Source organism: Acipenser ruthenus, unplaced genomic scaffold (genome assembly GCF_902713425.1).
Source record: "Acipenser ruthenus unplaced genomic scaffold, fAciRut3.2 maternal haplotype, whole genome shotgun sequence".
In the NCBI taxonomy this organism is placed as follows: Eukaryota; Metazoa; Chordata; class Actinopteri; order Acipenseriformes; family Acipenseridae; genus Acipenser; species Acipenser ruthenus.
In genome coordinates, this window is record NW_026708355.1 from 24,772 (window position 1) to 44,149 (window position 19,378).

At 52.7% G+C, this 19,378-nt stretch overlaps 2 protein-coding genes across 2 annotated transcripts; one reads left to right on the forward strand and one right to left on the reverse strand.

The window, feature by feature from the left end:
* Nucleotides 1-145: 145 nt before the first annotated feature.
* Nucleotides 146-9,659, reverse strand: LOC117415320 (fibronectin type III and SPRY domain-containing protein 1). Its single transcript, XM_059020955.1, is given in 15 exon segments — nucleotides 146-1,564; nucleotides 1,720-1,808; nucleotides 2,449-2,700; nucleotides 3,117-3,202; nucleotides 3,657-3,807; nucleotides 4,205-4,217; nucleotides 4,219-4,305; nucleotides 4,385-4,593; nucleotides 5,169-5,290; nucleotides 5,839-5,861; nucleotides 6,498-6,599; nucleotides 6,708-6,839; nucleotides 7,003-7,098; nucleotides 8,966-9,287; nucleotides 9,586-9,659. Coding segments are annotated over 14 exon segments (1,488 nt in total). The 5' UTR covers nucleotides 8,981-9,287; nucleotides 9,586-9,659; the 3' UTR covers nucleotides 146-1,453.
* Nucleotides 9,660-10,325: 666 nt separating this feature from the next.
* On the forward strand, nucleotides 10,326-15,760 carry LOC131731689 (uncharacterized). Its single transcript, XM_059020952.1, has 4 exons — nucleotides 10,326-10,636; nucleotides 11,931-12,329; nucleotides 14,054-14,200; nucleotides 14,467-15,760. Exons 1-4 carry the CDS (start codon nucleotides 10,453-10,455, stop codon nucleotides 14,655-14,657), a joined length of 921 nt encoding a protein of 306 aa, XP_058876935.1. The 5' UTR covers nucleotides 10,326-10,452; the 3' UTR covers nucleotides 14,658-15,760.
* The last annotated feature ends 3,618 nt before the right edge of the window (nucleotides 15,761-19,378 follow it).

Genomic DNA, 19,378 nt, shown 5'->3' on the forward strand with positions numbered 1-19,378 from the left:
GTGTGTCTTGCATCGATCCATTCCGATTCCAAACACAATTTATCAAAGGTAAGAAAATACAAAATCATTCAAAGTTTTTTCAGTGTCACCTTTGCTTTGCAATGCTGGAATTACACAGAGACACAACCGAATCATTGAGAAGCAGTCATGAAAAAAAGCAGATTTTAATTTGCACTGATTTTTAAAACATTCATGATTCTTAATCTCGTCTCGTCTCCCCCTCCCCTCCCCGAAATCAAGACTCCAAATTTTGCTGTATAAAAATTCCATTTGTCACAGTTGAGGAGCCATGGTGACACCTGCTGGTCAGGCAGGGTAATCACCAGTGTACTCAATTTAAAGCTGAACAGCATAATGAAAAATCTTAGTTCAGGAAGTATGAACTTCAACACTACATACCTGAAGGTTACGCATGTTTCTATATAGTTATGCTCAGTGTTATTCCTACTATAATTGGGTAAGGTTACTCTGGTAATGGGAAGGGCTACCCAGCCTTCCTTTGCAGAGCTGAGCTGAGGAAACTCTCCTGGGAAGAGTTTCTTGTGTCGATTCCAGGGTAAACATTAATGACTTCATATTGATACAAAAAAAACATCTATAATCTATAGCTTTTGGGATCACAGGATTTCATAAATGTGTTTATTTAGTCTCACTGCCTCCCCGATTGCCTGTCTGTCTCCCCGTCTCTCACGGGGGTATTGTGACATCATCGCTACAGAACTTGCAGACCCGGGCCAGTACAGGAGCCACTAGGTGGCACCATCCACAGTATTAAAAACAACCCCATGAAGTTAATTAAAAATGCAGCAATAGCAGCCTGTGCAGCACGAGCACACGCGCAGGCACACACACGAGCACACACACACATACAAGCACGCACACACGAGCACACGCGCACACATACGAGCACGCACACACGCGCACACACACGAGCACACACACACATACAAGCACACACACACGAGCACACGCGCACACATACGAGCACGCACACACGCGCACGCACACACACACACACGTGCACGCACACACACGAGCACACACACACATACAAGGACACACATGAGCACACACACGAGCACACACACGCACGAGCACACACACAAACCCAAGCACACACGCGTGCGCACACACATACACACGCGTGCGCACACACACACACACACGAGCACACACACAAACCCAAGCACACACGCGTGCGCACACACATACACACACGAGCGCACACACACATACGAACACACGCGTGCGCACACACATACGAACATACGCGCGCACACACACACAAGCACACGGACGCACATACGAGCACACACGCGCGCACACAAGCACACGGTATATTCGGATATATTGCGACTGCATTCATGTAAGTGGGAATGCGCTTGGGGAAGCTCTAGGTGCCGCTCCCCGGTTCTAGGTGCCGCTCCCCGGTTCTAGGCGCCGCTCCCCGGTTCTAGGTCAGGCTGGCGGTGGAGCTGCTGGTTCCGCTGTTGCGTTTCTGGAGACACTTGATGGTGCTCGGGACCTGCAGGCCGGTCTGCACCGAGAAGCTTCCGTTCCACACCTGCAGGGGGCAGCAGAGGCAGGGGCAGGGTTACACTGGAGCACAGAGCTCACTCTCACACAGCACGGTACGGATTCCACTATCAGGCTGTTAGAGGAGTGTGATCCGTCTGTGCTGATACGGGGGGCGGGGACGGGGACGGGGCTCACACTCACCATGAAGGCCGGTACCACAGGCTGAGTGAACTTGGTCTTGAAGGTGTGGAGCAGCTGCTTGGTGTGAGCGTTATAGAATGAGAGGAGACCTGAAACAACAGGGAGGGGAGCAAGGGGTTAATACTGTGCTTGTAGAAGCACCCCGTCCCTCCCTCCCCCCCTCTCCCCCTCTCCCCATCCTCGTAACTGAGGTGCACCCCCAGTCTCTCTCCCTCCAGTCTCTCTCACCCTCCTCACAGCTGCAGTGCACCCAGAGTCTCTCTCCCCCATCTCTCTCTCACTCTCCTCGTAGCTGCAGTGCACCCCCAGTCTCTCTCCCCCCCAGTCTCTCTCTCACCCTCCTCATAGCTGCAGTGCACCCCCAGTCTCTCTCTCACCCTCCTCACAGCTGCAGTGCACCACCAGTCTCTCTCTCACCCTCCTCATAGCTGCAGTGCACCCCCAGTCTCTCTCCCACCCAGTCTCTCTCTCACCCTCCTCATAGCTGCAGTGCACCCCCAGTCTCTCTCTCACCCTCCTCATAGCTGCAGTGCACCCCCAGTCTCTCTCCCACCCAGTCTCTCTCTCACCCTCCTCATAGCTGCAGTGCACCCCCAGTCTCTCTCTCACCCTCCTCGTAGCTGCAGTGTATCCCCAGTCTCTCTCTCACCCTCCTCGTAGCTGCAGTGCACCCCCAGTCTCTCTCTCACCCTCCTCGTAGCTGCAGTGCACCCCCAGTCTCTCTCTCACCCTCCTCGTAGCTGCAGTGCACCCCCAGCCTGTCTGGCACCGGCCCCTCCAGGCTCCTGGCCTTGTTGTTGTGCTTGGCGGTGAAGCTGGTCTGCAGCCAGTTGTTCAGATGCAGACACCAGGAGGCGCTAGTCTTGCCGAGCTGGTCGAACTTCCCGAGGGAGCGCAGCGCGAGGCCGGCCGCGAACGCCTTGCTGTCCTTATCGAAACGCACCTCCCAGTAGTGCTGCCCGCAGTCCAGCGCAGTGTCCGCTGGGGGACGGGACGACGGAGAGGGGTCAGAGCAGCGTCTGGAAACACACACCATGACACGCACTCACACCGACACACACACACCATGACACGCACTCACACCGACACACACACACCATGACACGCACTCACACCGACACACACACACCATGACACGCACTCACACCGACACACACACACACACCCTCACACTGACACACCATGACACACACACCATGACACACACACACACACACACACACACACACTCTGACACACACTCACACTGACACACTCACACACACACACTCTGACACCCTCACACACACACACTCTGACACCCTCACACACACTCTGACACCCCCTGACACACACACACACACACCCCCTGACACACACACACACACACACACACACACACACTCACTCACGCTCACCCAGCACAGTGTAGGACTCGGCTGTGAATCGATCCCGGCTCCCCCGCGCCATAGGCGTTCTCTTGGGTGACATCATCATGGCGGACCTGGGGGGGGGGGCAGGGCAGGGGGGCGGAAGGAGATTAAATACGGAAGTGTGTGTCAGGAAATATAGAGATAATGAACGAGGTCTCGCAATGAGAGACACGGAGCAGTGCGCAGTGAAGTCTCACAATGAGAGACATGGAGCAGTGCGCAGTGAGGTCTCACAGTGAGAGACACGGAGCAGTGCGCAGTGAGGTCTCACAGCGAGAGACACGGAGCTGTGCGCAGTGAGGTCTCACAGCGAGAGACACGGAGCAGTGCGCAGTGAGGTCTCACAGCGAGAGACACGGAGCAGTGCGCAGTGAGGTCTCACAGCGAGAGACACGGAGCAGTGCGCAGTGAGGTCTCACAGCGAGACACGGAGCAGTGCGCAGTGAGGTCTCATAATGAGAGACACGGAGCAGTGCGCGAGGTCTCATAATGAGAGACACGGAGCAGTGCGCAGTGAGGTCTCACCTGGCCGGGGAGTTGAGCGGGGAGGCCGGCCGGGTCTTCATCTCCTTCTTCATCTCCAGCACCTTCCCCCCCGTCGAGTCCCACTCCACACTGAGACCCTCCACACGCAGGTTCTGATGAGAGGAGCCAGAGTCCAGCTTGAACACGAAGGCTGTGGAGAGAGAGGGGGGGAGAGGAGAGGAGGGGGGAGAGGGGGAGAGGGGAGAGAAGAGAGAGGGGGGAGAGAGAGAGGGGAGAGAGAGAGAGAGGGGGGAGAGAGAGAGAGAGAGAGAGAGAGAGGAGAGAGAGAGAGAGAGGGGGGAGAGGAGAGAGAGGGGGGAGAGAGGAGGGGGGAGAGGAGAGAGGAGGTTAGGAGAGAGAGGGGGAGAGAGGAGAGAGGAGAGGGGAGGCAGTGAGACAAGGTCCACACATCTCCCCTCTCAGCCCCTCCTCTTTAGGAAGCCACAAGCAGCAGCCACCGCACTGTAATATATTGCTGAGTGTAAGTAAGCTGCTGGGTGAAGCAGACCCGTGTGGGAGTATCCACTCGCTCGCTGCCCGCTACGTACCGCTGGTTTCCAGGGGTAACGGGCTCGGAGAATTCTCCCGCCACGGCCTTGTTACACGCCTTCACACGGAACGTCATGAACCCGCGTGTCGAACCGCTGACCTGCACACAGAGAGGGGTCACTATCACCATAGAAACACCAGGCAGGTAATCAATGAGTCCCCCTGCCCCCCTCCCTCACCTCTCAGGTGTACTCGCTCCCTCTGATCCCCTCCACCACCATCCAGGGGTGCTCCTCTCTGCCGCGTGGAGCCCCCTCGTGGTCGGTGCGCCGGTACTCCAGGTCGAAGTGCTCAATCTTGGCATCCTCCCCCGGGACGCTCCACACCACAGTCACGCAGTTATCAGCAACCAGGCACTGGGAGAGATCGATCACAGGGGTCCCGGGGACTGAGGAGAGAGCAGAGAGTCACACACTGAGAGAGATCCATCACAGGGGTCCCAGGACTGAGGAGAGAGCAGAGAGTCACACACAGAGAGCCATCACAGGGGTCCCAGGAGAGAGGGAGAGCAGAGAGTCACACACTGAGAGAGCCATCACAGGGGTCCCAGGACTGAGGAGAGAGCAGAGAGTCACACACTGAGAGAGCCATCACAGGGGTCCCAGGACTGAGGAGAGAGCAGAGAGTCACACACAGAGAGCCATCACAGGGGTCCCAGGAGAGAGGGAGAGCAGAGAGTCACACACTGAGAGAGCCATCACAGGGGTCCCAGGACTGAGGAGAGAGCAGAGAGTCACACACTGAGAGAGCCATCACAGGGGGTCCCAGGACTGAGGAGAGAGCAGAGAGTCACACACTGAGAGAGAGCCATCACAGGGGTCCCAGGAGAAAGGGAGAGAGCAGAGAGTCACACACTGAGAGAGAGCCATCACAGGGGTCCCAGGAGAGAGGGAGAGAGTCACACACATCAGGGAGCCAGGCTGATGAGCACACACAGACAAAGAGACCCTCGATCCCCCTCACCTGGCAGGAAGGACAGGCTCTTCAGTTGGCTTCTTTCCCGGCTGAAGTCCACCATCAGGTGGCTCATGCTGTCGCTGACCTTGGCCTTGAGAGACAGGCGGAACGCGGGTGCCATGGTAACACTGCCGTGGGGGAGAGAAAAGGGGAGGGGTGTTCTTTTTTTAAACTATTGGCATCACCAGAAGTGGTTGATAAATACAAGAATGATTGAATGACAAAAATGCGTAATTGAAGTGCAATCGATCAGTGATACGGTAGAATAACAGATTACACAATTACAAGTGAAACAGCAGCAGGCAAGCGACTACATGAAAGGATGAAGCACATTCAACTACACGATGATCAGGTGAGGGGTGCTGGAGACTCCAGAGCAAATACATGGTGAACACTGCCTCCTAGGGGACAAACATTTTATAACAGAAACCAAACGATGAGTAAAACTCTAGAGGCGACTGAGAGCGGGGGAGGAGTCAGAGCGGGGGAGGAGTCAGAGCGGGGGAGGAGCCGGAGCGGGGGAGGAGCCAGAGCGGGGGAAGAGCCAGAGCGGGGGAAGAGCCAGAGCGGGGGAGGAGTCAGAGCGGGGGAGGAGTCAGAGCAAAATAAACTAATAATAAAAACAACATGAGCACGTGAAACGCAGCTCTGGGATGAATCAGAGAGTTTACAATACCTATCCTTAATCTGCCTGGCAGCCTTGAGAGAGCAAGCAGAGAGACATAGAGAGAGAGAGAGAGAGAGAGGAGAGAGAGAGAAGTCAGTGAAATCCACACGCAGACCGGCTCATGCAATTGCCAGCAGTCCTGAGCATTGCTTCTTTCCTGCTCTGCAGTGCTTTCTAGTGCACAGGACTCAGTGGAGAGCAGGGTTAAAACTTTAGAATCCGAACCCGACCTGGAGGGGCTCCAGTCTGCACTGCACTGCACTCGCTTCAGAACCTCTGACTGCTAACTCCACACTGGTGAAAGCAGAGGAGACACACACACACAGAGACACAGAGACACACACACACACACAGAGACACACACACACACACACACACACACACAGAGACACACACACACACACACACACACACACACACACACAGAGACACAGACACACACAGAGACACACACACACACAGACACAGACACACACACAGACAGACACACACACACACACACACACACAGAGACACACACACACACACACACAGACACACACACACACAGAGACACAGACACACACACACAGAGACACAGACACACACACAGAGACACAACCACACACAGAGAGACACAACCACACACACACACACAGACACAGAGACACTGAGACACACACACGCACCTGGATGAAGTCGTCACTCTCGGCCGTGCACAGTGTCTGATTGGCCAGCTCCAGCAGCTCCTCCGAGCTCTCCAGCGCCTTCGTGCACGCGCTCAGCTGAGTCTGCAGAGAGACATAGCGAAAGATCTGTCACTGCTTGCAGCTTGTAGCTCCTGCTGGCTCACCTTTGCTTGATATCCCCTCTCCTCTCCCCTCCCCTTCTCTCCCCACCTGTAGCTCGTAGGTCTTGCTCGCTCTCTCCTGCTTGATCTTGGTCAGCATGCTGTCCTTCAGCTCGTCCAGGACGTTGTATAGAGAGCTGAACTCCGACTCCAGCTCTGCCTGAGCCTGACTGGAGTTCACCTGCAGAGACAGAGAGACAGTGAGAGAGGGAGAGAGGAGAGAGGACAGGAGAGAGCAGAGATGAGAGAGTGAGAGGACAGGAGAGAGGCGAGAGGAGAGAGTCATGGGTGTTGAGGAAGAATTTTACAAAACTGGCAAACTGTGGTTGAGGTCGGGTTGGTACCTCTATATTTTGCAGACTCTGTTTCAGCAGCAGAATGAAGTTCTGGATCTCCTCGTTCTTCACGGCCAGCGTGGTGATGATCTTCTGCATCCCGTCCTGCAGACACACACACACGCGGTCAAGACAGACACACAGACAGACAGACAGTCAGGACAGACACACACACACACACACACACACACACACACACACACAGACAGTCAGGACAGACACACACACACATACACACACAGACAGACAGACAGACAGACAGTCAGGACAGACACACACACACACACACACAGACACAGACAGACAGTCAGGACAGACACACACACACACACACAGACAGACAGACAGGACAGACACACACACACACACACACACACAGACAGACAGACAGACAGACAGACAGACACACAGACAGACAGACAGACAGACAGACAGACAGACACACACACGCGGTCAAGACAAACACACAGACACACACAGACACACACACAGACAGACAGTCAGGACAGACACACACACACACACACACAGACACAGACAGACAGACAGACACTCGATTCTGTATCTAGTGTGCGTGAAACACACGTCAGCGCTCCCTCTAGGAGTTCAATGCGGGTGAGGGGCACGATAACCGCTGTGTACTTTGAACTATTCCTGCCGTCTTTATAAAACTACAGTCTATTTACCTCTCAATGCAAACTAGTATTATTAGAAGCAGTATTATTATTATTATTATTATTATTATTATTATTATTATTATTATTCAGATACAGCAGACACATGCGTGCAAGACCGCGCTCACATTATTGAATTATTAGGCGTGATTTCAAACCTTCAGAAGTCCTAACGTCGCATCCGGGTGCTGTCTGTCCAGTGCTGTTGAATAATTAACGCTCCTTCTCTCTTTACTCTTTCTGATGAATTCCTGCGAGCCCTCGCCACTCACTCTCAATCACACGCATTACTGGACACAGCGGAGCAGACTGTACTCCGTGTCCGCGTCACAGCCTCAACGGTCGAGCCATTGATCTGCACAGATGTTTTGGAAAACACTCCGGGCTTAATAACGCGCTGTCCTTACAAAGGTAACACGCCTTCTCCTGTCAGGACGCTGCACTCTGATTGGCTAGCATAGTACTGCTAATAAAACAAGGGCTAATCCTCTCCCGACACCGTGCGGATCCGTGCTGTCTGCACGCCGGCGCTACAGAGTACGGCACGCGTGAAACCAGCACGCGTGAAACCAGCACGCTGTTATTTCTGGGGATGTCAGCCCCTTCCCATGCACGTGACCCGGTTGGTTTCATGTGGCATTCTTTTCCTCGCGGTGTTTCATTGTATTTCTAATCGCACTGTGTGGGAGCGGCGGCGGCTCTTCCTCTATCAGCGGTATATACATTGTTATTCATATTGCTGCAGATTCGTGAAGCTCGAATGATCTGCAAATACCAACCCCGCTATCTCTTTCTGCATCATTTCTGTTGCTGATGCATCACCTGCGTGTCTGGAAATACGTGCATCTGTCAAAGTAATTTCAAATCCTATAAATCAAAGACCCCCCCCCCCCCCCTCGGCTCCTCGGCTCCCCGGCTCACCCCCCAGCTCACCCCCCGGCTCCCCCCCCCAGCTCACCCCCCGGCTCCCCCCCCCCCCCCCCCCCCCCCCTCGGCTCCTCGGCTCCTCGGCTCCCCGGCTCACCCCCCAGCTCACCCCCCGGCTCCCCCCCCCAGCTCACCCCCCGGCTCCCCCCCCCCAGCTCCCCCCCCCCCAGCTCCCCCCCCCCAGCTCCCCCCGGCTCCCAGGCTCACCCCCGAGCTCCCCCCGGCTCCCCGGATAACAGGCTCGGCGCTATCAGGGATTTTTCTTTTTCTTTTTTCTTTTTAAGATCCCTTGTTAGAAAATGCTGACAGCTTTACAAAAAAAAAAAAAAACATTTTAAACACACAGCAAGAATAAATAAAGACAAGACTACCTTCTGGTCGCCCATCCCCGCGTCTCCCTGTTTGCTCCGGCACAGTATGAAGGGCGTCTTTGCTGAAGAACATGCAATTGATCCAGGATTTTGTTCCCAGGATGTTGCTGCTCCGCCGCCTCCTCTGCAGCACAAAGCTGGTGCTGATGATGGGGGCCGCGCGAGCCCTTCCTGGCCAGCAGCACCGGGCTGCGGAATTCTGGGAAGCGCAGTTCTTTGCTGCCTGTTCGAGGGGAGTTGTAGTTCTTTGTTGTTGAATCGTTGGGGTAGCGGCGGGTGGAAGCGGGCAGCGGGTAATGGGTGAGAGGGTGAATAGTGAAAACTACAATGGAACCCAGATAAAAGCAGATTATAAAAACAAAAACAATAACTCAAACCCAGCGTCACTCAAGATTAGGATAATTCATTAATTCAATAAATTAAACTGAATACACGTGTTTCAATTCAATTAAAATCCAAAAGTATTAAATTATATATATATATATATATATATATATATATATATATATATATATATATATATATATATATATATATATATATATATAATTAAAATAAAGGTTTCAAGTCATCTTAACAAACTATTTCACACAACACGCAAACATATTCACAAACCGGACCTGCTTTTTTGCTGTGTTTGGTTGTTTTGTGAGAGGGGGGAGGGGGCGCGTGGTTTGGGTTCGCGTGGTTTTCTGCTTCTGGTAATCTCACGCTTTACAGCCGAGCGGGCAAACGTGTCTTTAAGGACGAAGTTAAAACAGCTGCCTCCCTCCGAGTCCCTCATGATAACCACACAGCAAAATTTCATTCGCGAATTTAACACTGTGGGTGATAAAATCAACACTTTCAAAGTTGGAAAAAAAAAGTGTTAAATTAACACTTTGAAAAGTGTAGACGAATTAACACCTATGCAGTGTTGGGTTTGGAAATAATGATTTAACTATCGAAAGATAACTAGCGTTACCACAGGATCTGCTTCTACACACTCCGGATGATCAGAGATGTGTGTGTGTGTGTGTGTGTGTGTAGCACGGATACTGTGTAGTAAAAGCGAGGGGGGTCCTTTGTTTTAAAAACCCTGTAATTTCATTGTTTCATTGTTTCACAATTAACTTTTCAGTAAATAAATACACCTCAGGTAAATTCAGTCAGTGTTCAGTTTTTATGTAAACAATGCAATTTCCCATTAAGGCCCTATATAAATAGGAAAAGGTATCAGCCACTAAATAATAATAATAATAATAATAATAATAATAATAATAATAATAATAATAATTGTTTAAAACCACTTGTCTCAAATGAGGCAGCCCACCCCCCAGCCCCTCGGTTCGAAGCCCAGCCCCCCCGCCCCGTGGGAGGAAGGAAGCGACTCTCAGTCTCATTCGGGGGTTTCTCTCGGTGAGCGCTTCATGTGATGCTAGACTGACACACTTCCTTTACTGGTTTTGTATAGTTATGTTTTTATTTTATTAATAACTAATACACGTATGTTAAATTACAAGAGAGAGAGAGAGAGAGAGAGAGAGAGAGAGAGAGAGAGAGAGAGAGAGAGAGAGAACGAGAACGAGAACGAGAACCGGACCGGACCGGGCTGGGCTGGACTGGCTGGACTGGGAGGCAGCATGCGGCGCTGGAACGGTGTGGTCTTTCTGCAGCTCCTCACCTGCGCAGGTAAGCTCTCCTGGGGCTCGGGGACGGGGGACACGGGACACGGGACACGGGACACGGGACACGGGACACGGGACACGGGACACGACACTGCGGGTTTCAAACGCTTTCCCTCCCGTCTTGAAAATCACTCCTTTAGCTGAAAGGACTTTGAACGGCGTATCACTGTGAAGCAGTTTCGATTGTAGTCGACAGTGCTGGTTTCTCTTATCAAGTACATGTGCATGTATAGTGTTAACATGTACGTTATAGATTGTCATTTTCACAGAAAAGGCTGATAGGGTTTGTTTAGATCACTTCCTTAAGTGTATGTCTGTGGTTAGTTTCATAGTCTAGTGTAGAGCTGGGTTAACAAGGGGAGATAATGTACATTTGTCTTTCTACTTTGTGTTTTAGATAAGCTGTGAAGACTGTTCTTTGTTTGTGATGATGAAGTCTGATTGAGTTGTGGTCTCACTGCACTGTTTGAGTTTTGCAGATCCGAGGGGCTGTTCAAACCCACCTGCAGTGAGGCGTAGAAGATTAATATAGAAACGGTGGCCTCTGTTAAAACTAGCATTACAGGAAGAGGAGGTTTGAACTAACACATCAACAATGTTTTCATTTGTCCTGCCTTAATTAAAGCAGCGATGTCCAACCTTTCCATCTCCAGTGCCAGTGTTTCCAGCAGGCACCACCAGACAATTATTTAAAAAGAAGCGACGAGATGATCAGTGTGATAGATAGACTGCAGCTCACCTCTCCTCTTTTATTTGTCTTTCTCCTCTCTCCCCTCCCCTCTCTCCTCTCCCTCTCTCCCCTCTCCTCTCACCCCTTTCTCTCTCCTCTCTCCTCTCCCCTCTCTCCTCTCTCCTCTCTCTCTCTCCCCTCTCTCCTCTCCCTCTCTCTACCCTCTCCCCCCTCCTCTCACCCCTCTCTCCTCTCCTCTCCCCCCTCTCTCCTCTCTCCTCTCTCTCTCCCCTCTCTCCCCTCCCTCTCTCTACCCTCTCCCCCCTCCTCTCACCCCTCTCACCCCCCCTCTCTCCCCTCTCCCCTCTCCTCTCACCCCTCTCTCCTCTCCTCTCCCCCCTCTCCCCACTCTCCTCTCTCCTCTCTCTCTCCCCTCTCTCCTCTCCCTCTCTCTACCCTCTCCCCCCTCCTCTCACCCCTCTCACCCCTCCTCTCTCCCCTCCCCCCCTCTCCCCTCCCCCCCTCTCTCCCCTCTCCTCTCACCCCTCTCCCCTCCCTCTCTCTACCCTCTCCCCCCTCCTCTCACCCCTCTCTCCTCTCCTCTCCCCCCTCTCCCCTCTCCCCGCAGTGAGAGCTCTCTGGCAGGGTGTTTCAGTCTCTCAGTCTCCCTCAGCCCTGACTGTTTCGTGGAATGGCTCTGTCACTCTGAACTGCAGCTTCCAGACCCCGGCGGGTGCTGACAGGGTCCGGGTGGAGTGGATCCGACACAGCCAGCAGGCCGGGACCGACAAAGACTGCCCGAAGCAGAGCAAGGTGTCGGACACGGTGCTCCACGGCAACAAGACAGAAACCCAGTCCAATCAGGACACCTTCCAGCGTGTGGTGCAGCGGACCTGGTACAATGGCTCAGCCCTCACCCTAAACCAGCTCACCCCCCAAGACTCGGGACACTACTTCTGCAGAGTCATCCTGGAGATCCCCGCGCTGCAGACCAGCTGTGGGAATGGGACCCTGCTGTGTGTAGAGGGTGAGGAGAGGGGAGAGAGAGGGGAGGGGAGGGGGAGAGGGAGAGGGAGAGGGAGAGGGAGAGGGGGGCAGAGGGCAGTATAAAGTCTAGAGGGTAGGGCACAGGGGACAGAAGCATTACAGATCGATTTGATCCTGTGTAACTGTTTCTTGTGGATGATAATGGCACTGGGGAGCAGCCCTCAGTGTGTCTCAGTGCAGAGAGCAGCAGCCTCTGAGCCGAGCCCCCCCCCCCCCCCCCCCCCCCTCAGTCCCGCTCTGACTGGAAGCGGGGGGGGGGGGGGGGCGGGTCTGTGGGTTTGTTTGTTCCCCTTGCAGACTGAGTGCAGAGAGACGACTCAACCACAAAGCTGCACTGTTAATGCGAGGCTGCACTGTTACTGCGAGGCTGCACTGTTACTGTGAGGCTGCACTGTTACTGCGAGGCTGCACTGTTATTACGAGGCTGCACTGTTACTGTGAGGCTGCACTGTTACTGTGAGGCTGCACTGTTACTGCGAGGCTGCACTGTTACTGCGAGGCTGCACTGTTATTACGAGGCTGCACTGTTACTGCGAGGCTGCACTGTTATTACGAGGCTGCACTGTTACTGTGAGGCTGCACTGTTACTGTGAGGCTGCACTGTTACTGCGAGGCTGCACTGTTATTACGAGGCTGCACTGTTACTGTGAGGCTGCACTGTTACTGCGAGGCTGCACTGTTACTGTGAGGCTGCACTGTTACTGTGAGGCTGCACTGTTACTGCGAGGCTGCACTGTTACTGTGAGGCTGCACTGTTACTGCGAGGCTGCACTGTTACTGTGAGGCTGCACTGTTACTGAGAGGATGCACTGTTACTGTGAGGCTGCACTGTTACTGCGAGGCTGCACTGTTACTGCGAGGCTGCACTGTTACTGTGAGGCTGCACTGTTACTGCGAGGCTGCACTGTTACTGTGAGGCTGCACTGTTACTGAGAGGATGCACTGTTACTGCGAGGCTGCACTGTTATTACGAGGCTGCAGTGTTACTGCGAGGCTGCAGTGTTATTACGAGGCTGCAGTGTTACTGCGAGGCTGCAGTGTTATTACGAGGCTGGGCTCCTGTTTTCATGAGAAACCTGGTCCCAGGCTGCAGCATGGCCTGGCTCCTCTCCCGGCTGTTCCCCTCTGTGGCTTGCTGTTGCTTCACTGTTTTCTCGCCTCGGTTTCTCGGTGTGACGCTGGTAACCCGCAGCACTGTCAGCTCACTGCCCTGTGCTCAGCAATCTCGTTCACACAGGAAACTGGGGGCGAGGTTAGCGAGACACATCGAGAAATTAGCCAGAATCATTATGTGGGATCTTTAAAATGCGTTTGTTTTTAGATCTGCTGTGAGCCGGAGGAGGGCTGATGGTCCGAATGACCTCTTTACACTGTGCTGGTCAGCAGCCCGGACTGACCGGGGCTCTTTACACTGTGCTGGTCAGCAGCCCGGACTGACCGGGGCTCTTTACACTGTGCTGGTCAGCAGCCCGGACTGACCGGGGCTCTTTACACTGTGCTGGTCAGCAGCCCGGACTGACCGGGGCTCTTTACACTGTGCTGGTCAGCAGCCCGGACTGACCGGGGCTCTTTACACTGTGCTGGTCAGCAGCCCGGACTGACCGGGGCTCTTTACACTGTGCTGGTCAGCAGCCCGGACTGACCGGGGCTCTTTACACTGTGCTGGTCAGCAGCCTGGACTGACCGGGGCTCTTTGTGTTGCAGAACGGCCTGAGCAGCTCGAGATTCCTCTCTCACACTGGGTGCTGTGGCTGCTGGTGGGACTGGGAGCACTGGGAGCTGTGCTGGGAGCGGTGTGGCTGTGCCGCTGCCTGTATGGAAGGTGGAGGAGGAGCAGCCCGCAGCTCACAGGTGCGGCTCAGCCCAGCCGGGCCGACAAACACACTGTTTCTACGCAGAGATTTATCATTGTTGATTTTCACTTGATTTGTTTGATAAGGAATTAATGTAACACAAAGCCTAACCCACCGTCTCTCTTCTCTTCTCTCTCTCTCCCTCCCTCTCTCTTCTCTTCTCTTCTCTTCTCTTCTCTCCTCTCTCTTCTCTTCTCTCTCTCTCCCTCCCTCTCTCTTCTCTTCTCTTCTCTTCTCTTCTCTTCTCTCTCTCTCTCTCTCCAGAGAATCAGATCTATGAGAACATGGTTCGGAGAGTGAAGCCGTCCCCCCCCCCCTCCAAGGAGCAGCACAGCTGTGAGCACGGGCGCGTCCAGAGGAACGGTGCGTCCCAAACCACCCGCGACACGCTCAACACAGAGCTGCGAAGATGCCTCTGCACCCCTGATCCGAGGAGCGGACCGGAGCGGCCCTGATCCGAGGAGCGGACCGGAGCGGCCCTGATCCGAGGAGCGGACCGGAGCGGCCCTGATCCGAGGAGCGGACCGGAGCGGCCCTGATCCGAGGAGCGGACCGGAGCGGCCCTGATCCGAGGAGCGGACCGGAGCAGCTTCTTATGGGAGGTTTGTTGATGGGGGAAAGACAACACCTGTAGAACTCACCTCTTCCCATCTGGACAGTCTAGCACTCTGCCTTTAATGCACTCAGCTTGCCCTGATCTGCTCCCTGTTTCACTGTGTTTAATCCTGCACTCAACCCAGTCTGTAGTATCTTGTATTTCACCTGCACTCCTATCTAATCCTGATGTAACTGTCAACACTGTTCTCTGCTCCTGAGCTGCTCCCACATCAAATCGTACTGGGTTTTGTATTTGCTCTTATCAGGACTGAAGTCCTTGTATTTTATATCTTGCTCTTAATTGTACTGGAATTCTTGATCTGTATTTTTTGTGAGTCACCCTGGGTAAGGACGTCTGCTAAGAAATAAATAATAATAAAGTCAGAAACAATTTCTAAAACTGCGTGCAAAACTAACGGTGCAGAACTACACTGGGTAATAAACTGTTAGTGGCTGCAGGTCTTTGTATGCAAGTGATCTCTGGAGAATATCGTTGCCAGTGCTGAGGGGTATTGAGTCCGGGTCTGTGGAAGGAGTAATCACTCCTCTAAATAGTGCTGGACTGTACGCATCACACATGTCAAAGTAATGAATGACATTTAGCTAGTGGTTTTATATCAGAGTTTATCTAATAAACAGGACCAGATCTTGAGATCTATTATCACTGGGAATGTATCTGATTCCTCAGCAACATGGACAGGAAGTGTACGACAGTAGAAGTAATGGGGAGCTTATGACCTGCAGTTTGCAGTTCTCACCAGCAGAGGGCTCCCTAGCACAGGCAGTCGTGCTCTGCGTCTGTGACGCGTCATAAACGCTCGGTTTGCACAGAGATGCGCTGAGACTAGTTATCGCTTCCATTGATCCCGGGGCTCGATCTGGTTACTTCTATAGAAACCTGTTTGTTTAATTTGAAGTTCTATGTGATGCTGATGTGTAAATAAATTGAGATTATTATTATTATTATTATTATTATTATTATTATTATTATTATTATTATTATTATTGTCAAATGTATCTTCACAGCTGCTCACATCAGCCTACAGTGTGTATATATATATATATATATATATATATATATATATATATATATATATATATATATATATCTCAACAGAAACGTGACACTGCGAAGTTAAACCTGTACACGTTATTGGCGCCTCAGCTTTAATAATAGTAATAATATACAGCAGATGACGTCAATGTGTTGCAGCCAGTAGTTCATGTGCTGCCTCTGTTCTGAAGCACATTGCTCGACTCTAGTCCTGTAGTTCATGTGCTGTCTCTGTTCTGAAGCACATTGCTCGACTCTAGTCCTGTAGTTCTTTGTGCTGCCTCTGTTCTGAAGCACATTGCTCGACTCTAGTCCTGTAGTTCTTTGTGCTGCCTCTGTTCTGAAGCACATTGCTCGACTCTAGTCCTGTAGTTCTCTGTGCTGCCTCTGTTCTGAAGCACATTGCTCGACTCTAGCCCTGTAGTTCTTTGTGCTGCCTCTGTTCTGAAGCACATTGCTCGACTCTAGTCCTGTAGTTCATGTGCTGCCTCTGTTCTGAAGCACATTGCTCGACTCTAGTCCTGTAGTTCATGTGCTGCCTCTGTTCTGAAGCACATTGCTCGACTCTAGTCCTGTAGTTCTCTGTGCTGCCTCTGTTCTGAAGCACATTGCTCGACTCTAGTCCTGTAGTTCATGTGCTGCCTCTGTTCTGAAGCACATTGCTCGACTCTAGTCCTGTAGTTCTTTGTGCTGCCTCTGTTCTGAAGCACATTGCTCGACTCTAGTCCTGTAGTTCATGTGCTGCCTCTGTTCTGAAGCACATTGCTCGACTCTAGTCCTGTAGTTCTCTGTGCTGCCTCTGTTCTGAAGCACATTGCTCGACTCTAGTCCTGTAGTTCATGTGCTGCCTCTGTTCTGAAGCACATTGCTCGACTCTAGTCCTGTAGTTCTTTGTGCTGCCTCTGTTCTGAAGCACATTGCTCGACTCTAGCCCTGTAGTTCTTTGTGCTGCCTCTGTTCTGAAGCACATTGCTCGACTCTAGTCCTGTAGTTCTTTGTGCTGCCTCTGTTCTGAAGCACATTGCTCGACTCTAGTCCTGTAGTTCTTTGTGCTGCCTCTGTTCTGAAGCACATTGCTCGACTCTAGTCCTGTAGTTCTCTGTGCTGCCTCTGTTCTGAAGCACATTGCTCGACTCTAGTCCTGTAGTTCATGTGCTGCCTCTGTTCTGAAGCACATTGCTCGACTCTAGTCCTGTAGTTCTCTGTGCTGCCTCTGTTCTGAAGCACATTGCTCGACTCTAGTCCTGTAGTTCTCTGTGCTGCTGGCTCCGTCTCTGACTGCGGTTCAGGAATGGCCCGCACTCTTGTTTCGCAGCTGTCGCGAGCCCTGTTAATCACACTGTCGCTGTCAGCTGCCGTGGAGACACGCACTGAGATTTTTTCACTGCATTTTTAACAGCAGGTGCGCTGTGGCCCTTGTGGCGTGTTTACACCCTTCGCCGTGCACACACGAGTTCAGCTCAGGCCAGCTGGACTGTCTCAAACATGGCTGTCTGTCTGTAATGCGCCTCTCCTCGTTCGCTCTCTTCCCTGAAGGGGAGGAGGGAGGGGGGGTGTATGGAGACAATACCCCTCCTGGTCTGTCCGGCGCTTCCTCGCTTACGGAGGGAGGAGAGAGGCGCGGAGGGGAGGGGAGGGGATGGAAGGGCAGTGACACCGCCCCCGAGTTCGACCCGGTTGCTGTGGAGACCGAGCGTGCCGTCAGCGCTCCCTGGAGGATCGCTCGCGCTTCCTGACAGCTCGACCTATAGAACGAGACAGCGCGCTACGATAATACCTGCACGCGATTGGTCTGTCTGTCGGTCTGAACGGGTTTTGGGTGACAGGTTGACCTACAGAAACTGACAGACTAGCTATTACACAGACTAGCTGGCAGGCAAGTATTACAGGTTCAGTAATGTTTCATCTTGATCTTCATGAAACTGCTTTAGAAACGGTTCTGGCAAATATTATTGAATCTATTAAAGAAAGATTGAAACGAACACTGGCTCTCGTCTAGTCCTAAATGAAGCAGTACTATACAGTGATTAAACCCGCTGGGGTACTGACACGTCACTGCTAATTCTAATGATGCTCACGAGGATAAGAAGGGTCCTGCCGCTAATACTGTGAAGCAGCAGAAGAGCCCCAGTGATACCGCTGCTGCTGATCAGACGCAGCCTGGTACCGATACTGCTGTTAATAAAACATCTCGCCGCTCTTCCCTCAGTCAGAGACACGGAGCAGCTCCGGGACGCGCTCGCGCTCCTGAGGTCTTCAGGAGATGGTTGCCATGGCTCCCGTCGGGGCTGCGCCAGGTAATCAGAGTGTGTTCCTGCTAATTAGAGTGCAATTACTGGTTAACAGCTCTACACAGATGTACAAAGAAGGAATAATTCCCCCCCATCCAGCGCCACACTCAACACTGCAGTCTCAGTGAGAGTTTGCACTGCAGTCTCAGCGCGCAGTTCACTCTGCCAGCTGCCTGCTTATCTCCACGTGTCTCGCTGACTGAAACGAGCACTTTCATTTTCACAAACACGCTCTTGTTTCAGTGGGTATCAGCTGTCCCAGCAGACAGCAGGTCGCAGTGTCGTGATAATATCTGGGTTGCCCCCCCCATCCCCCCTGCTGTCCAGCTGCCCCCTGCCCCCCCCATCGAATCCCAGTGTGCACTCCCAGGCCGGCTCCCAGCCTGTATCCCGAGCAGCTCAGAGCCGCTCCCCCTGTGAGATCATGAGCAGGGGGTGTGTCTGCAGGAGATCCCTCTCAATCAAACACATTCACATCAGCTCAGGATTACAGAGCTGATGTGAATGTGACAGAGCTCAGGATTCTCTGTGTGTCTGTGTGTGTGTGTGTGTGTGTGTGTGTGTGTGTGTGCAGGTGGGCGTGTCTCTGTGTGTGTGTGTGTGAGAGAGAGAGAGAGAGAGAGAGAGAGAGAGTGTGTGTGTGTGTGTGTGTGTGCGTGCGTGCAGGCGTGTCTCTGTGTGTGTGTGAGAGAGAGAGAGAGAGAGAGTGTGTGTGTGTGTGCGTGCGTGCAGGCGTGTCTCTGTGTGTGTGTGAGAGAGAGAGAGAGAGAGAGTGTGTGTGTGTGTGTGTGTGTGCGTGCGTGCAGGCGTGTCTCTGTGTGTGTGTGTGTGTGTGTGTGTGTGTGTGTGAGAGAGAGAGAGAGAGTGTGTGTGTGTGTGCAGGCGTGTCTCTATGTGTGTGTGTGTGTGCGTGCAGTCGTGTCTCTATGTGTGTGTGTGTGTGTGTGTGTGTGTGTGCGTGTGTGTGGGCGGGCGTCTCTCGGTGTGATTGATAGTGAAAGCTCATATAAAGTGATATTGAAGCCCTCTCTGCTGGTCCAGCGTTGAGGTGAATCATTGCCTCTGTGCTGATCGAATGCAGCCGGCTCTCTCTGATCTGCTTCCTTCAGAGTGGAACTGTGTCATCACAGGAACGCAGTGGAGCCGACTGCTCTGAACACAGAAACAGCATTTCTAAATTCTGTCTGTATCCCTGTGTGCAGATTTAGGCTGGAACATCATTGCACTGGAAGGA

Bases quoted from the DNA above. Each gene is read 5' to 3' on its own strand.
- LOC131731689 (XM_059020952.1), top strand. From the start codon at position 10,453: ATGTTAAATTACAAGAGAGAGAGAGAGAGAGAGAGAGAGAGAGAGAGA. The intron at 12,330-14,053 runs GTGAGGAGAGGG...TTTGTGTTGCAG, and splicing joins GACCCTGCTGTGTGTAGAGG to AACGGCCTGAGCAGCTCGAG. The intron at 14,201-14,466 runs GTGCGGCTCAGC...CTCTCTCTCCAG, and splicing joins GAGCAGCCCGCAGCTCACAG to AGAATCAGATCTATGAGAAC.